Here is a 15,232-nt window from a genome sequence, read left to right as displayed (position 1 = left end):
AATTCTCCAGGACTTGGTGCCTGATTTGAGGATGTGAAGAACAAGAGCCCCAAATTAAAGAGGCTCTGTTTCTGGCTTGGGCAGCCAGGAAGGTGGTGATATCTCATTTATTGATGTAATGATAATGGGACAAAGTGCAGTGTTTTCTTTGGAGGGGCGGGTAGTGGAAGCTATGTGTCTGCTTGTTTGGACATACTTGATTTGGGGTGCCTTTGGAACATCTAATAAAGTCAGTAGAGAGTTGATATAAGCATTGCTGTCAGGCTGAAAATAGATTTGGGAGTCATCAGGGAAGCTATAATATGCTTAAAAGCCCCCAGGGCTGTTATAGAGATTAAAGGACCAGGACTAGAGCTGCTTCCTTTGGCATAAATCTGCCAGGTGCTGTACTATAATTTGCCACCTGGGAATTGGTTCATCAGTATTTGACTCACATGTGCATTTTCATTTTTAGTGATTGGACTTTTTAACAGAAAATTTAACATTTTCCTATTATCCAGCATTTTGAATATAAATTAATAATTGTATTTTGAAATAAGAATTTTAATACATCATTAAATCTGTATATGTAAAATATTTTCTATTTATTTTTCCTTTAGCCACTGTAACCGTATACATTTGCCTCCATAAAGTATCTTATTGATGCTTTAATATGGGTATATCTTTTATTCCACTTAGAATTCCTAGTAACTTGAATTTGCTTACATTTTTCTAAGCCTTATGATAAATATTTAGACACATTCAAATTAAAGTCATTTGGGACATAATATTGGGATAATTGGATGGGTTTTATGGTTAACAGATACCTATTATAGCTATTACCTGCATTAACTGAAAAGTTTGCTATAATTAAAAAGAAAATGCTAACTTTTGCCTCCGGACACATTAGCCATACAATAAAAAAATCTTTTAATTACCCCTCCTCTCATGCTGCTGTCTTCCCTCATGTTGACTCACATGTTGTCTGTCACCTCAGGACCGCCTCTACCTTTCCGATCTGTGCCCCGCACCCCGCCACAGGTCACACACACACACAGCTCTGCTGATAAGGTTAAATGACTATGGATGTGATCCACATTCCTAAGTAAATCTATTTTAAAAGCAGTATAAAACTGAAAAATCAAGAGCTATCAGTTTTTTTATAAAATATAATTTGAAACTTTTTTTTTTTTTTTTTTTCATTTTTCTGAAGCTGGCAACAGGGAGAGACAGTCAGACAGACTCCCACATGCGCCCGACCGGGATCCACCTGGCACGCCCACCAGGGGCGATGCTCTGCCCACCAGGGGGCGATGCTCTGCCCATCCTGGGCGTCGCTCCATGTTGCGACCAGAGCCACTCTAGCGCCTGAGACAGAGGCCACAGAGCCATCCCCAGCGCCCGAGCCATCCCCAGCGCCCGGGCCATCTTTGCTCCAATGGAGCCTTGGCTGTGGGAGGGGAAGAGAGAGACAGAGAGGAAGGCGCGGCAGAGGGGTGGAGAAGCAAATGGGCGCTTCTCCTGTGTGCCCTGGCCAGGAATCGAACCTGGGTCCTCCACACGCTAGGCCGACGCTCTACCGCTGAGCCAACTGGCCAGGGCTAATTTGAAACTTTTTTGCAAAACAAATGCTAACCCAATTTTTAAATAACTTGTATCCATGCTATTCTGCAAGTGAATTGATTCCTTATCTGTTTAAAGACCTGACAGTTGGAAAATCTTTGTCTACTGTTTCTTCTGACATCATACCTAAAAGAGACTGCTTTAGTCAGTGGTTCTGTGATTTTAAAGTGGATATGGCTAGACCTGGAACACTGAGGTCTCCAATTTGAAACCCTGGGCTTGCCTGGTCAAAGCACATATGGGAGTTGATGCTTATTGCTCCTCCCTCCCTTAGCCCTCCCACCCCCTCTCTAAAAAAAATGAATAAAGTCTTTTGTGTGTGTGTGTGTGTGTGACAGAGTCAGAGAGAGGGCCAGATATGGACAGACAGACAGGAAAGGAGAGATGAGAAGCATCAATTCTTTGTTGTGGCACCTTAGTTGCTCATTGATCGATTTCTAAGTAAATCTATTTTAAAAGCAGTATAAAACTTGACGGGGGGCTACAGCAGACCGAGTAACCCCTTGCTCGAGCCAGCGACCTTGGGCTCAAGCTGGTGAGCTTTGCTCAAACCAGATGAGCCCACGCTCAAGGTGGCGACCTCGGGGTCTCAAACCTGGGTCCTCCACATACCAGTCCGATGCTCTATCACTGTGCCACCGCCTGGTCAGGCTAAAAGAAATGAATAAAGTCTTAAAAAAAAAATGTATTCTACCAAAAAAAAAATTAAAATTTTAAAAAATGGATATGTGTTCTCTTGACATCAAAACAAGTATGTGTAAGCTATGTGATGATTATCACTTTATATAAATTCTTCAATCACAGAAACAGTTTATAACAGATTGAATGAAACTGTGAGGATGATACAAGAATGTGAAAGTGGTCCAATTGTCACCAGAATTTTTTGTCCCATTGACATACACTGTAATCGATAAGTCCTTTTCTGATTCTGTTTACAGTGCTATTCAAATTTTGATGAATTTGCCAGTGTGTTACATATTTTCTAGGAAAATTCTATCTATCCAAAGCTTTCTGATATTTATCCATAAAGGAAACCATATAATCTTAAATAAAGCAGATTGACACAGTTGATTTCACATTGTGTTCTAATGGTTTCTAAGGGAGGAAAAGATACAAGGCAGGGGCTACGAGACAGAAAAGTACAGAAAAGTTCCATGCTTTCAGTCAGTTCAAAAGCAGTTTTTCTAGCCCATTTCAGACAAGTGAGAATATATTTCTGCCTTTAAAGACTTGCTTTGGTGTTTCATTTTGTTTACTAAATACCATTGCTGATAAGACTTTTCTTGCAGGCAATCTAATATCTTGTGCTTTCCTCCCTGTTCCGATATCAGATTTTACTGTGCCTCTAGTGTAAATAAGTCCTGTGGTTATTGTTTAATAGCCCTGAGGGCTTTTCAGATCATACTTAGAAATTTCTTCCCGGGGAGCCAAACTCTTCTGGTACAGAGGCTGTAGAATGGGTGTGGTTTGGGCATATCTTTTAAAACTAACATATTAATCTAACAGTACCCTAGTGACTCAAACTTTATGCCAAAATATTTGCTTTTTTAGTAATTTTGCATTGTATTTTGGATAGGGTTAGAAAGCACTCGGAAAGGAAATAAGTGACTTGACCTATTTTTGGTAGGAGTCACATTACCAGTTACCTGCAATTTCCTTACTTAGATAAAGTGTTCCTTAGATTAGCCGACTTGATACTACCAGGAAAGGAGTTAAACTCAGTTTAAGATTTTGGGCCCTGGCCAGTTAAATCAGTTGTAGGACGTCAGCCTGGCATGTGGATGTCCCAGGTTCGATTCCTGGTCAGAGCACACAGGAAAAACAACCATCTGCTTCTCTACCCCTCCCCCTTCTCTCTCTCTCTCTCTCTCTCTCTCTCTCTCTCTCTCTCTTCTCCTCTGGCAGCCATGGCCCAATTGGTTTGAGTGCATTAAGCCCAAGCACTGTGGATGGCTCCGTGCAGCCTGTGCCTCAGGTACTAAAAATAGCTCAAGTTGCAAGCATCAGCCCCAGATGGGGTTGCCAGATGGATCCCAGTTGGGGCGCATGTGGGAGTTTGTCTATCTCCCCTACTTTCACTTGAAAAAAACAAGAAAAAAAAAGATTCCGAGTGGTGTAAAACAATCCAAAAATGTATGATTTTCAAATGAGGGTTTTTTTTAGATAACGTGACACACTAATGCAGAACATAGGCTCGGCCTGGATTCAAATCTGTGAGACCCTGCGCCTGAGTTTCTTCATCTATGAAAGAGAGGTAATAATTGCACCAACACCCAGAAGTTCATGTGACGATTAAATGAGCTGTACATGGAAATCAATTAAAAGAGTACTTTGCACATAGGAAACACTCTATATCTGTTAGTAGCAGTGATAGACGTTCTTATTATTCCTCTTTATTCTACTCACTGTAAGAACAGTACCTTGCACAACGAAGCACTTGGCTCTTCTCTTACTCTTGTTTTTACCCCATGAGATTGTGGGACAGATATACAGTAACTGGCTAAATCCTAACCATTTCCACCTCAGTTTGTATAGCTTCCCCTCTACCTAATAAAGTGACTTAGAGTTCGTGAAGGATTCATGGGTATCCATAAAGTCTAGAATCACAAACAGTGCTTTTGGGGCATCTAATTTGTAAAAGGATAAAATATTTGGTTTTTAGGCTATATAGATATCCCATAAAAATGGTTCTTCCATGGTTAAACAAACAAAAAAAAAATGGAGCAGTCAAAAACACCTTCCCGGCCCTGGCCGGTTGGTTCAGTGGTAGAGCGTCGGCCTGGCGTGCGAAGTCCCGGGTTCGATTCCCGGCCAGGGCACACAGGAGAAGCGCCTATCTGCTTCTCCACCCCTCCCCCCCTCCTTCCTCTCTGTCTCTCTCTTCCCCTCCCGCAGCGAGGCTCCATTGGAGCAAAAGATGGCCCGAGCGCTGGGGATGGCTCCTTGGCCTCTGCCCCAGGCGCTAGAGTGGCTCTGGTCGCAACAGAGCGAAGCCCGGAGGGGCAGAGCATCGCCCCCTGCTGGGCAGAGCGTCGCCCCCTGCTGGGCGTGCCGGGTGGATCCCGGTCAGGCGCATGCGGGAGTCTGTCTGACTGTCTCCCCGTTTCCAGCTTCAGAGAAATAAAACAAAAAACAAAAACACCTTCCCTTTCAAAGCCTTCCCCACTTGTGAGCACTGGAGAAAACATATGTGAGCTTTTATGGGCTGTTTCTTAATGAGATTTATAATATCAGTTCACTAACTCAGCGCCTCACTGCTGGCACTGAAGACTGCAGTGACAAGACGGGAAGTGGGAGCCAGCAATTACGGTTGAGGAGACTGGGGCTCACTATTGACTTGGGAACTTACACGTAGATCCCAATACACGAGTCAAGATCACAAATACGTGTATATGTTATTGATCATTTTTTTAGCTCCAGAAAGAAAAATGATTGCTACTACTTATATTCAGAATTATATTTTCATACGTTAATACTTCAAAAACTTGAATATACAATGCTAACGTCTTTCCAAACTAGTATAAGTTCATTTTGTAGACCCCTGAGGCAACCATTTTTGATGTTTATGTATTTGCAAATATAATTGATGACTCTCAAACCCAATGTTCTTAGCCTACAGAAGAATCACAAAATGAAGATGACATGGTAATCAGAGAAGTGAGTGAATGTTCGTCCTTCACAAGGTCACCAGTAGCTTCTTCAGAGAGACTACACCTAAGTCTGCCTAGATCTGATCAAGTCCGCACAGCTGGTACCGAGAACTTGAGTTCCTTCCTGTCCCGAGGGAATCACGCCGCCGCTGGGCCCAGGAGAACATGCTGGGGCACCTCGCAGGGCAGAGGGCCCAGGGGCTCACCGCCAAACCCCCACCGCTTTCAGGTGGTGATCTCAAAAGCAGCCAGTGCCGACCTTTTGGATAAACATTCTGAACTCTTTACCGACAGACATTTGCCGTTCACGCCACGCACTTTGAAAACAGAAGCAAAATCTTTCCTGTCACAGTATCGATATTATACACCTGCCAAAAGAAAAAAGTATTTTACAGATCAGCGGATGGAAGCCGAAACCCAGACTGAATTAAGCAGGTATGGCATATCAACAGCCAATGGTAGCTCCTTTATGATGTTGTAGAAATTAAATGTTGTTCCTGACTTTATATCATCTACTCTGTGCCTTAAGAAGGGAATGACACGATATAGCTTTTCCTTTTACACGTGTCTCTTAGAACTACCTGAGTAATTGCTGAAAAACCAAGTAGCTGTTAAACTTGTCCAGCTCCTTATATCCATGAAGGTTACATGTTTTAATTTATTGTGTAAACATGGTACTAGAACATTTGTATGTTTTTAAATATTGTACTTCCAGAGAATCATCACAATATGTCAAACAGTATTTGTATAAATATGTCTATTGCTTTATGATAAAAATGGTAAAACTGTGAGTTAAAGAGGGAGAAAAACAACTTCTCCTAAGCTGCCTTCCCGTGAATATTCAACCCGTCCTGCATAGCAACAACTCCCTGGTTGTCATTTAGACAATTGTGATCATTTCTGGAAGTTAAGTATAATTTGCCTCAATAATGTTTTCATATACCAAAGTGCCTGGCACATAATGAATATTCAGTGAAAGTTTGCCAAGTAATTGGAGAATCAAACAAATCTTGTAAAGTATTAAGTGTAAGCTGATTTGTGAGTGTTTATCCTAGGTTATATAAAATATTGTGTCCTAGGCTTTGGTTCCTTTAGAAAGTAAAAAGCAACTTATGGTTAGTATTCTTTTCTCAGTAAATATAAGAGGTACAATAATATCAAATGAGTCTGCATACATATAATCAAAGAATTAAGGAATTGAATCTATGATAGAACTTGTCAATTGGAGGGAAAATGAGGAAAACTAGTATATCATGCTTTTCTGATTATACAAATATTTATGATAGCTTTTGAAGGTATTAAATAGTTCCAAATTCCCTAGTCCCATTCTGCCCAACTGAAATTTAGCTGCTATTCAATAAAGAAAAAAGAAACAGACAATTCAAACCACATTTCCTGCTTATACAATTAGAAATAACACATTTTATAAGAATAGGTGGATTCCATCTCCTGTGTTTGAGTTTATTTTTTCTAGAGAGTAAAGCTCTTTATCACAGTGTATTTTGCAGGCTTAACCATATATATATTTTTAATATTACAGCTTTGCATCTGATTTTGAGACAGTGGAGACTAAGGACTGCACAGATCCAGGAGTAAAAATAAAGCAGGTAATAGAAGTGAGGTTTCTGTGCTCCACGTTGGAATTGCAGCGCTTTAACTTCATAGAACATGTATAGCTCTTTGGACTGGGAAGCGTAATCTCTTGGTGACACTTCTTGCATAGGATATAGCCAGTAAACAGAGGTCTGCCTACTTCTCTGTGAATGGCCAGATGGAGCCTGCCAGCTGGGAAGTCATGTGTTGTTGGCATCTTTTCTAGATGGTTGGTTGGCTGGCTGGATAGATGGGAGGATGAACAAAGCACCTTAAATGTTGTTTTCAAAGATGTGAGGTAGACTTGGGTTACTAAAGGAGCCAGAAAAGTTGCACAGAAACATTTTAGTTTTTATGCCTATACATCTTTAAAGAATTACCTCTGATTACATTATTGAAAATTAGCCTGACCTGTGGTTGTGCAGTGCATAAAGCATCAACCTGGAACACTGAGGTCACTGGTTTGAAGCCCCGGGCTTGCCCAGTCAAGGCACATATGGGAGTTGATGCTTCCTGCTCCTCTCCCTTCTCTCTCTCTCCCTCTCTCCCTCTCTCTCTCTCTCTCTTTCTCTCTCCCCCACCCGTAAAATGAATAAATAAAAACTTTTTTTTTAAATTATATTTTATAAGAATGGATAGATATATCATTTTCTTATGTTTGCTTTTACTTTTTTCTATACCATAAAGGTCTTTTTACAGTGTTATATTTTGAATTACTAGCAATGATTTCTTTTAAAATATCACAACTTGTCTGACCGGTGGTGGCGCAGTGGATGGAGCATCAGCCTGGGACACTGAACTCCCAGGTTCAAAACCCCAAGGTGGCCAGCTTCAGCACAGGGTCGCTGGCTTGAACCCAAAGGTTGCTGGCTTTAGCCCAAGGTTGCTGGCTTTAGCAAGGAGCAAGCCCCAGTCAAAGCACGTATGAGAAGCAATCCGTGAACAACTAAAGTGCCTCAACTACAAATTGATGCTTCTCATCTCTCCCTGTCTGTCTCTCTTCAGGGAGGGAGGGAAAGAGGGAGGGAGGGAAGAAGGAAGGAAGAAAAATAAATAAATAAAATACATCATAACTTTGAGATAAAGTGATTATTGTAGGGATATTAATCATTTACTGTATCCCAATTTAAATGTGTTGTTTGTTAAAAGGTTTGTCTATTAAAATGTCAAACAGATTCAAGGATAGAATAATGAAATATAATCACATTCAACTTCCCTCTTCCCTTCTGAAAATGGGTAGATTTTAGGTTTCTATCTCAGCCATTAATAGCTATTTGACATAGGGTCCTGCCACTTAAGGTCCAAGGACAAATCACATTCTCTGAGCACCAAGTGTCCACATCTAGGAAAACTGTAAACGTGCAGAATCATTGGAAGGAATAAATGATGTAGGAAAAGTGCCTAACCCCACCAGGGCTCAAAACAGGATGGGTATGACTAGTTTGAGATTTAGGAAGAGAGTGAGCTCTGTAGGTAACTAAGTTAGCTAGAGCAGAATACGTCCATTTTTATGACAGTGTGCTCCAAATGTTTTCCCTGACCCTGCAGAAAATGGTGTGTCCCGTATTTCATACGCAGTGCCCTGGCTTCCTGCTTGAAGAAGCTGGTGGAGTGCAAGTGCTCATTTTAACGGCACTTGTAAAACTGTAAAGCACCAAACAGACATTTGCAATGTAAACATTAAATCTGATCATGCAAGTCAGTGCTTGGCAGAGCGTGCGGCCCATAGTAAGGGTGTTATGAAAGCGAGCTGCGGCAGGGTTGTCTGTGACCACTCGTACTGCCACGGCCCCCACTGCTCCCCGGGTCTGACAGGTCGGCACCGGAAAGCCGACGGGCTGTTTGAATATCTGAGCAAGGTACTTTTTCTCCAGTTGATGTAAAACTTGCATATTTGCTTCATTTTCTCTTTATACAGTACATTTATTTGCGGTAATTTCTTAACATTGTTTAAAATGCCCCTTATTAAAATATAATAAATAAGCCTGACCAGGCGGTGGTGTAGTGGGTAAAGCATCGGACTGGGATGCGGAAGACCCAGGTTCGAGACCCCGAGGTCGCCAGCTTGAGCGCGGGCTCATCTGGTTTGAGCAAAAAGCTCACCAGCTTGAGCCCAAGGTCACTGGCTCAAGCAAGGGGTTACTCGGTCTGCTGAAGGCCCGCGGTCAAGGCACATATGAGAAAGCAATCAATGAACAACTAAGGTGTTGCAATGCGCAACAAAAACTAATGATTGATGCTTCTCATCTCTCCATTCCTGTCTGTCCCTGTCTATCCCTCTCTCTGACTCTCTCTATCTCTGTAAAAGGAAAAAATAAATAAATTAAAATATAATAAATAATAAAGAAGTTGTTTTATTTCACTTAAAATAAATTAAGGAAAAACCCTGGTTGGATGGAAATGTATTCTAAAACATCCTTTTCATAATATTTCTGCCACTTTTCTCTACTGAATGTCTCTACTCTTACCTCGATTTTTTTTTGAAATGTGCTGCTTTGCTTTATTTCTGCTTTTACAGTGTCTTTTTGAAAGAAAATAAAGATTTATTCTTGTCATTGCATCCCCAGGCATCTAATTGTGTGCCGTGTGGAACCAAAGAAAACGTGACTCGTTTGCCTTCACAAGGGGCTGGCGTCCCGTGGGCCGAGGGGACAGGTGTCGCTCTGCGGTGCTTCCCCGCCAGGTGAGCAGCCCCAGCAGCAGTCGTCTCACTGTCTGCCTCCTGCTGCAGCCCCACAGACGTGCTGTTCGCCACAGAAGAGAGCTAGTTAGTAACACCACTGTTACACAGTTCGAGTGGCAGTGGCAGTTTTGCTAAGGAAATTTTACAGAGCAAGTGCTCAGTAATAATTTAAATGAATTCATTTTGCTAATTCATTAATAAAGGAAAAAGGGACACTGGTTTATATTGCCATCACTATTCAGGTGAGAAAGAATCCCCCTCCCCAAAACAAATCCTCTGGCCGAGGTGCTGAGCTGTCTACATAGCTCCTCCGATAGACCTGAACACTGACCGTCTGAGGATTCATCATTTGTGATTTGAATATTCACCATATGCTAGTGCTTGATCTATCCATGCTATGGAGGGGCACTATTTTTAACACTGCTCCTTGTGTTTAGGGAGTATGAAATATTGTGCCAAAATAAAAAAAGATAGGGTAGCCCATAATATAGAATGTCAAAAATGCCTTTGGTAGTTCCAGCTGTCAAATGCGTTTGCAGTGTCAGAGTTGGATCTGAGATGCAGGAGGTGGAAGAAGGAATGGTGTAGGGATTGAAGAGAGGGCCAGAACGGGTGGTGCCAGCAGACCGGAAGGCGGGCGCACACAGGCCCGCGGGCCTGGCTCCTCCCTCCCCTGCAAGGCCACGGGGTCCACTGCTGTCCTGTCTCGACATTCATGGCGCTTCTAACCTGAGATTTATAAGCTAGTCTTGAGCCATCTGCAATGAATATGACGAATCACCAGAAAAGGAATACTATTTTTATAGTTTATTCTCAAACTTGATATTTAAATATTAGACTGTGAAGCAGTTTAAAAGTGTAACTTTTTTTATACATTTTAATCTATTACCTGATTCAATTAACTCCCCCCTTATATTTACTTACTCAATAACTATTTACTTAGTAAGTGCTATTCATATTCTCTATCAATTCCCTAATTCAGCTAATTAAAATAAAAAATTATAACAGTATCCTGATTTGCTTGTAATAGGTACTAAAATGTAATGAATATGTCCAAGTAATTAAAAATGACTACTATATTTTTGCACATCAGTTTTCATATTACAATATTTTCCCCGTCTCCAAACATTTTGAGAAAAAAATAATTTTTTGGCTGAATAAATTTCCCAACCTTAAAGCAAGGTGCTTCTCTGGACTGTTTCCCTCTTTCTGCTCCTGCAGGTGCGTACGGAGGGCCCCCCCCCCCCGTGCTGCTGGGCGTGGTCAGAAGCCAGAGGACACGGGGCCCTCCCCAGGAGCACTTGCCTCCATCGGTCACATTCGGTTGCCCCTTGCCCTGGACTGGCCTCTGTTTTGTTCTGTTTAATCCCTGCTTATTTTTTACTATTGGATGGATGTCATGGACATCTGTGAAATTTTATTCTATTAGGGAATACTTTTTCATCTTTAATATTTATCGTTGCATAATTTCAGAAAGTCGATATGCTTGTTTTATAATCTTAATAATGTGAGACAGAAGTACATTTGTAGTAAGTAGTAGGTATTTCTAATTATATTTCCTTTAGATGTCAGAGTTATTAATAATTATGTTGAATATTGTTTTGCTTTTACAGTGAAGAAGAACTATTGTATCTGAGTTTCATTGAAAATATAACGGATGAAATTTTGAATCTTGGTTTATTTTCAAACAGGTTAGATTTTTTAAAATTATTTTTATTATATTATAATAATAATTATTATTATTATTATTATTATTATTATTATATGGCAGGCCTAACTGGTGGTGGCACAATGTCACCCTAGGACACTGAGGACCCAGGTTCACAAACCTGAGGTCACTGGCTTGAGCACAGGCTCATCTAGCTTGAGTGTGGAGTCACCAGCTTGAGCATGGGATCATCAACATGCCTCCATGTTTGCTGGCTTGAGCCCAAAGGCACTGGCTTGAGCAAGGGGTCACTGGCTCGGCTGGAGCACCCCCGTCGAGGCATGTATGAGAAAGCAATTAATGAACAACTAAAGTACCACTACTATGAGTTGATCCTTCACATCTCCCCCCTTCCCCATCTCTCTCTCTCTCTCTCTCTCAAAAATAAATAAATCTTTTAAAAAATAAAAGATTTTCAACCACATGGTGGTTGAAGAGTACCTTAGCCCTGGCCGGTTGGCTCAGCGGTAGAGCGTCTGCCTAGCGTGCGGAGGACCCGGGTTCGATTCCCGGCCAGGGCACACAGGAGAAGCGCCCATTTGCTTCTCCACCCCTCCGCCGCCGCGCTTTCCTCTCTGTCTCTCTCTTCCCCTCCCGCAGCCAAGGCTCCATTGGAGCAAAGATGGCCCGGGCGCTGGGGATGGCTCTGTGGCCTCTGCCTTAGGCGCTAGAGTGGCTCTGGTCGCAATATGGCGACGCCCAGGATGGGCAGAGCATCGCCCCCCTGGTGGGCAGAGCATCGCCCCTGGTGGGCGTGCCGGGTGGATCCCAGTCGGGCGCATGCGGGAGTCTGTCTGACTGTCTCTCCCTGTTTCCAGCTTCAGAAAAATGGAAAAAAAAAAAAAAAAAAAGAGTACCTTAAGTACTCTTAATTTGGTATTAAGCTTTTAAAGTTATTTCCACATATTAGGAAATGAAAAATTATATTGATTTCTTGGGAGACCATAGTCTTATAATTGATAGCAAATTGTAAAGAATGTTTAATTTATACTCTAGTCAGGCTCACAGTTTGAAGAAGTTATAGAACAAAATAGAGATTTTTATACATTTAAATACTTTTATATTTCTTGGTTATAATAACTAGTAAAAACTTTTTTTGCTTCTCATTTGCAAAGATCCATATCCCATTTTGCTGTTTGAGACTATGGTGAGGCTGAACTATGGTGAGAATCAAAAGCAATAGTTGGTTACAACTATTACTAATAATAAAGTGAGGGCTAATTAAAAGTTAGGTTTGCATACTGTAAAGTAAATGGGAAGTCTGCAAAACCAGATTAGGAATTGCATATGGAAGGAAGCTGTGTGGTCCTGAGCCAGCTCGAACAGTTACTTATCTAAAGTCACTGGCACTGAGACGATCTTGATTATGAGGCATAAGACCCCATTATGTACACTGCTTGCATAGAAAATTGCCTAGGAGTAAATATTCCAAAACATCAACAGCCGTTATAAAAATGTAGAAAATGGATTTTTTTGTGTGTTTTTTTAAAAATGTGAAATTATTCAGAACTACTGGCCCTGGCTGCTTAGCTCAGTCAGTTAAGAGCATCGTCCCGAAACAACAAGGTTGCAGGTTCAATCCCTTGTCAGGGCACACACGGGAAGCAACCAATGAATGCACGACTGAGTGGAACAACAAATGAATTCTTCCCTTCCCCCTTACATCTCTCTCCCTCTCTCTGTCTCTCTAAAAACCAATCAAATAAAAAATTTAAGCTCTGGCCTGATAGCTCGGTTGGTTGGAGTACTGGCCTGAAGCACAGAGGTTGCTGGTTCGATAACCAGTCAGGACACATACAGGAACAGCTCAATGTTCCTGTCTCTCTCTCTCCCTGCCTTCTCTCAAAAAAATAAAAAAAAAATAAAAAATTGAGAACTACTGAATATATAAAGTTGGCTCATAACTTTACTGTCATGACAAATGGTAACAAGGAAAATGAGTCGTTTTTAAGAAAGCTATTGGTACATTCATGTGATGGAAGACAAGCGTGGTGGTGTTGAAAGAAGACACTCGGGGCCATATACATCTGGGTCAGTTCTCTTCAGGGCTCGTGACCTGAGGGAGAGGAAATCATTGTCTTAGAGACATCGTTTTCTCATCTTTAAAATTTCTTTATAATACCTCTTCTCCCAATATGGGTCATGATTAGGGGTGTAGTTATTATGTGCCTAGTTCTTAGTGGTGTTTAATAGGTGATAACTTTTAGGTTATTATATGGATTTACCATCAGTGGAATTTTCTTCAAGTATACTTTGGAAAGCATTATAAAATAACTCTTTGTAAAAGAATTTTCTTTAGAGTTTGGTTTTTGGTGGTAGTATATATTTAAGAGAGAGAGGGAATCTTATGATCATGTTTGCATGTGTGTGTGAGAGAAAAGAGCTTTTTAGTGTGTGTGAGGGTGAATGAAAGAGAGAGAAAGAGAGAAGGAATTTTTGGACCTCATTGAAAACATTTTATTCACAGAAATGTAAGTGGTATGCACTCTTTCAGAAACATTGGCATCCGTCATGTTAACATATCAGAAACCATGCTACCTTTCATATTGGAAAACTTGATAAAACAGGGAAGAGTCATTTAAGAAAAATTGTCAACCTTTAGTAGTTTAGTTATATAGCATGGCTATTTTACATTTAGTTGATTTTCTGATTTTGAGACATTAACATTTTTATTTTATCACTTGTAGGTCTTTAGAACGACTGTTTGAGCGACATATAAGACAAAATAAACACCGTCTGGAAGAGGTTTGTCTTTCCTTAGAACTTCATTATAAATATTCTAATTCAGAATTTTCAATTTTTCCACACCTTCAAAAACTGCATCGAAAGCAAATCGTCTTTTCCCTTGTACTTTGTGTACGTGTAGGGGTGGGGTAGAAAGAGAAGTATCAATCCTGCCGAGATGAGCAGCACCACAGACAAAAGTCACTCCATTTAACCAGCTTACTTCATGAAACTCTTCTTGTCTTTTCCTTAATGCTAGGGAAAAATGCGCTCCCTGCTGCATGTCCTGAAGGTGAATTTAGGCTGCACCTCCAAGGAAAACTCAGCAGATCCAGATGACATCGACATGTTGAGTTTACTTGATTTTGAAAAGGCTGAGAATTCAAAACAAAGCGAACAGGATGCAGTATTTCGACAGGAACGCCAAGAATACCGCAAAGCTTTGGATCTGTTACTGTCCGCCCCGAAGGACGAGAACGCAACATTCTTCCAGAATGACTTTTTCCTACCTGTCTATAAGTCAAAGCATTCAGAAGGGGTGATAATCCAACAGGTGCATGACGAAACAAATCAAGGACCTTCGGCTGGGGGTGAAAACAATCCAAGTATCTCAGACAGCTTACTAGACCAAGAGACCTTTGTGACTGTCATTGAGGGTGATAGTGACACGGAGAAGGGTGAGACTTCCAGTGACTCGTGTGTTCTGAGCACAGCACTCTCCCAGTCCGCTCAGCTCTGCAGTGTCACCGACGACAGTATGCACGACATGGAAGGCCCAATTCTTAAAATCATGGACATGAGCATTGAGGACTGCCCTTCGGATGTCTGATTTTCATTAATAAAGATCCTAGATGGCCAGTAATTCAATATTCCTTTTCCTCTTTTTTTTCTTATAAATATTGATTTTCTGTATTTATTTTTTTATGTGTATAATAAATTTAGCAGCTTAACAAAACACATGTATTATTTAGCCCACATTTTCTGTGCATCAAGAGTCTGAACACAGCTCAGTGGGGTCTCCTGCCCTGGGTTTCACACGGGCCGTGCAGGCGGCAGTCCGGATCTCACCTTGGCTGGCCTGGGGGAGAACCCGCTTCCAAACGCTTCACAGGTTGTTGGCCTAATTCCTTTCCTTGTAGCAGCAGATCTGAAAACTTCTGTTTCCTGCTGGTGTCAGCCACTGGCTGCCCTCAGCTCTCGGAAGCTGCCCACCATTCCTCACTTGGCCTTCTCCGCAGGCAGTTCCAAACATGGCTACTTGCTTCTTCAAAG

At 41.4% G+C, this 15,232-nt stretch overlaps 1 protein-coding gene across 6 annotated transcripts in view; it reads left to right on the top strand.

Moving 5' to 3' along the window:
* SPATA7 (spermatogenesis associated 7) overlaps positions 1–14,897 on the top strand; it is a 30,571-nt gene extending 15,674 nt beyond the window's left edge. For all 6 annotated transcript variants that reach the window (XM_066343353.1, XM_066343352.1, XM_066343351.1 and 3 more), the window contains 6 exons: positions 5,215–5,687; positions 6,793–6,859; positions 9,413–9,528; positions 11,142–11,219; positions 13,924–13,981; positions 14,220–14,897. In XM_066343353.1, coding sequence (XP_066199450.1) covers positions 5,215–5,687; positions 6,793–6,859; positions 9,413–9,528; positions 11,142–11,219; positions 13,924–13,981; positions 14,220–14,789 — 1,362 coding nt within the window. In that variant the 3' untranslated portion in view covers positions 14,790–14,897. The remainder of the gene's footprint in view (positions 1–5,214; positions 5,688–6,792; positions 6,860–9,412; positions 9,529–11,141; positions 11,220–13,923; positions 13,982–14,219) is intronic.
* Positions 14,898–15,232: the final 335 nt, after the last annotated feature.

Source organism: Saccopteryx leptura, chromosome 6 (assembly GCF_036850995.1).
Source record: "Saccopteryx leptura isolate mSacLep1 chromosome 6, mSacLep1_pri_phased_curated, whole genome shotgun sequence".
Taxonomy (NCBI): Eukaryota; Metazoa; Chordata; class Mammalia; order Chiroptera; family Emballonuridae; genus Saccopteryx; species Saccopteryx leptura.
Note: the sequence above shows the minus strand (reverse complement) of the source record. Positions and strands in the feature narration are given on the sequence as shown.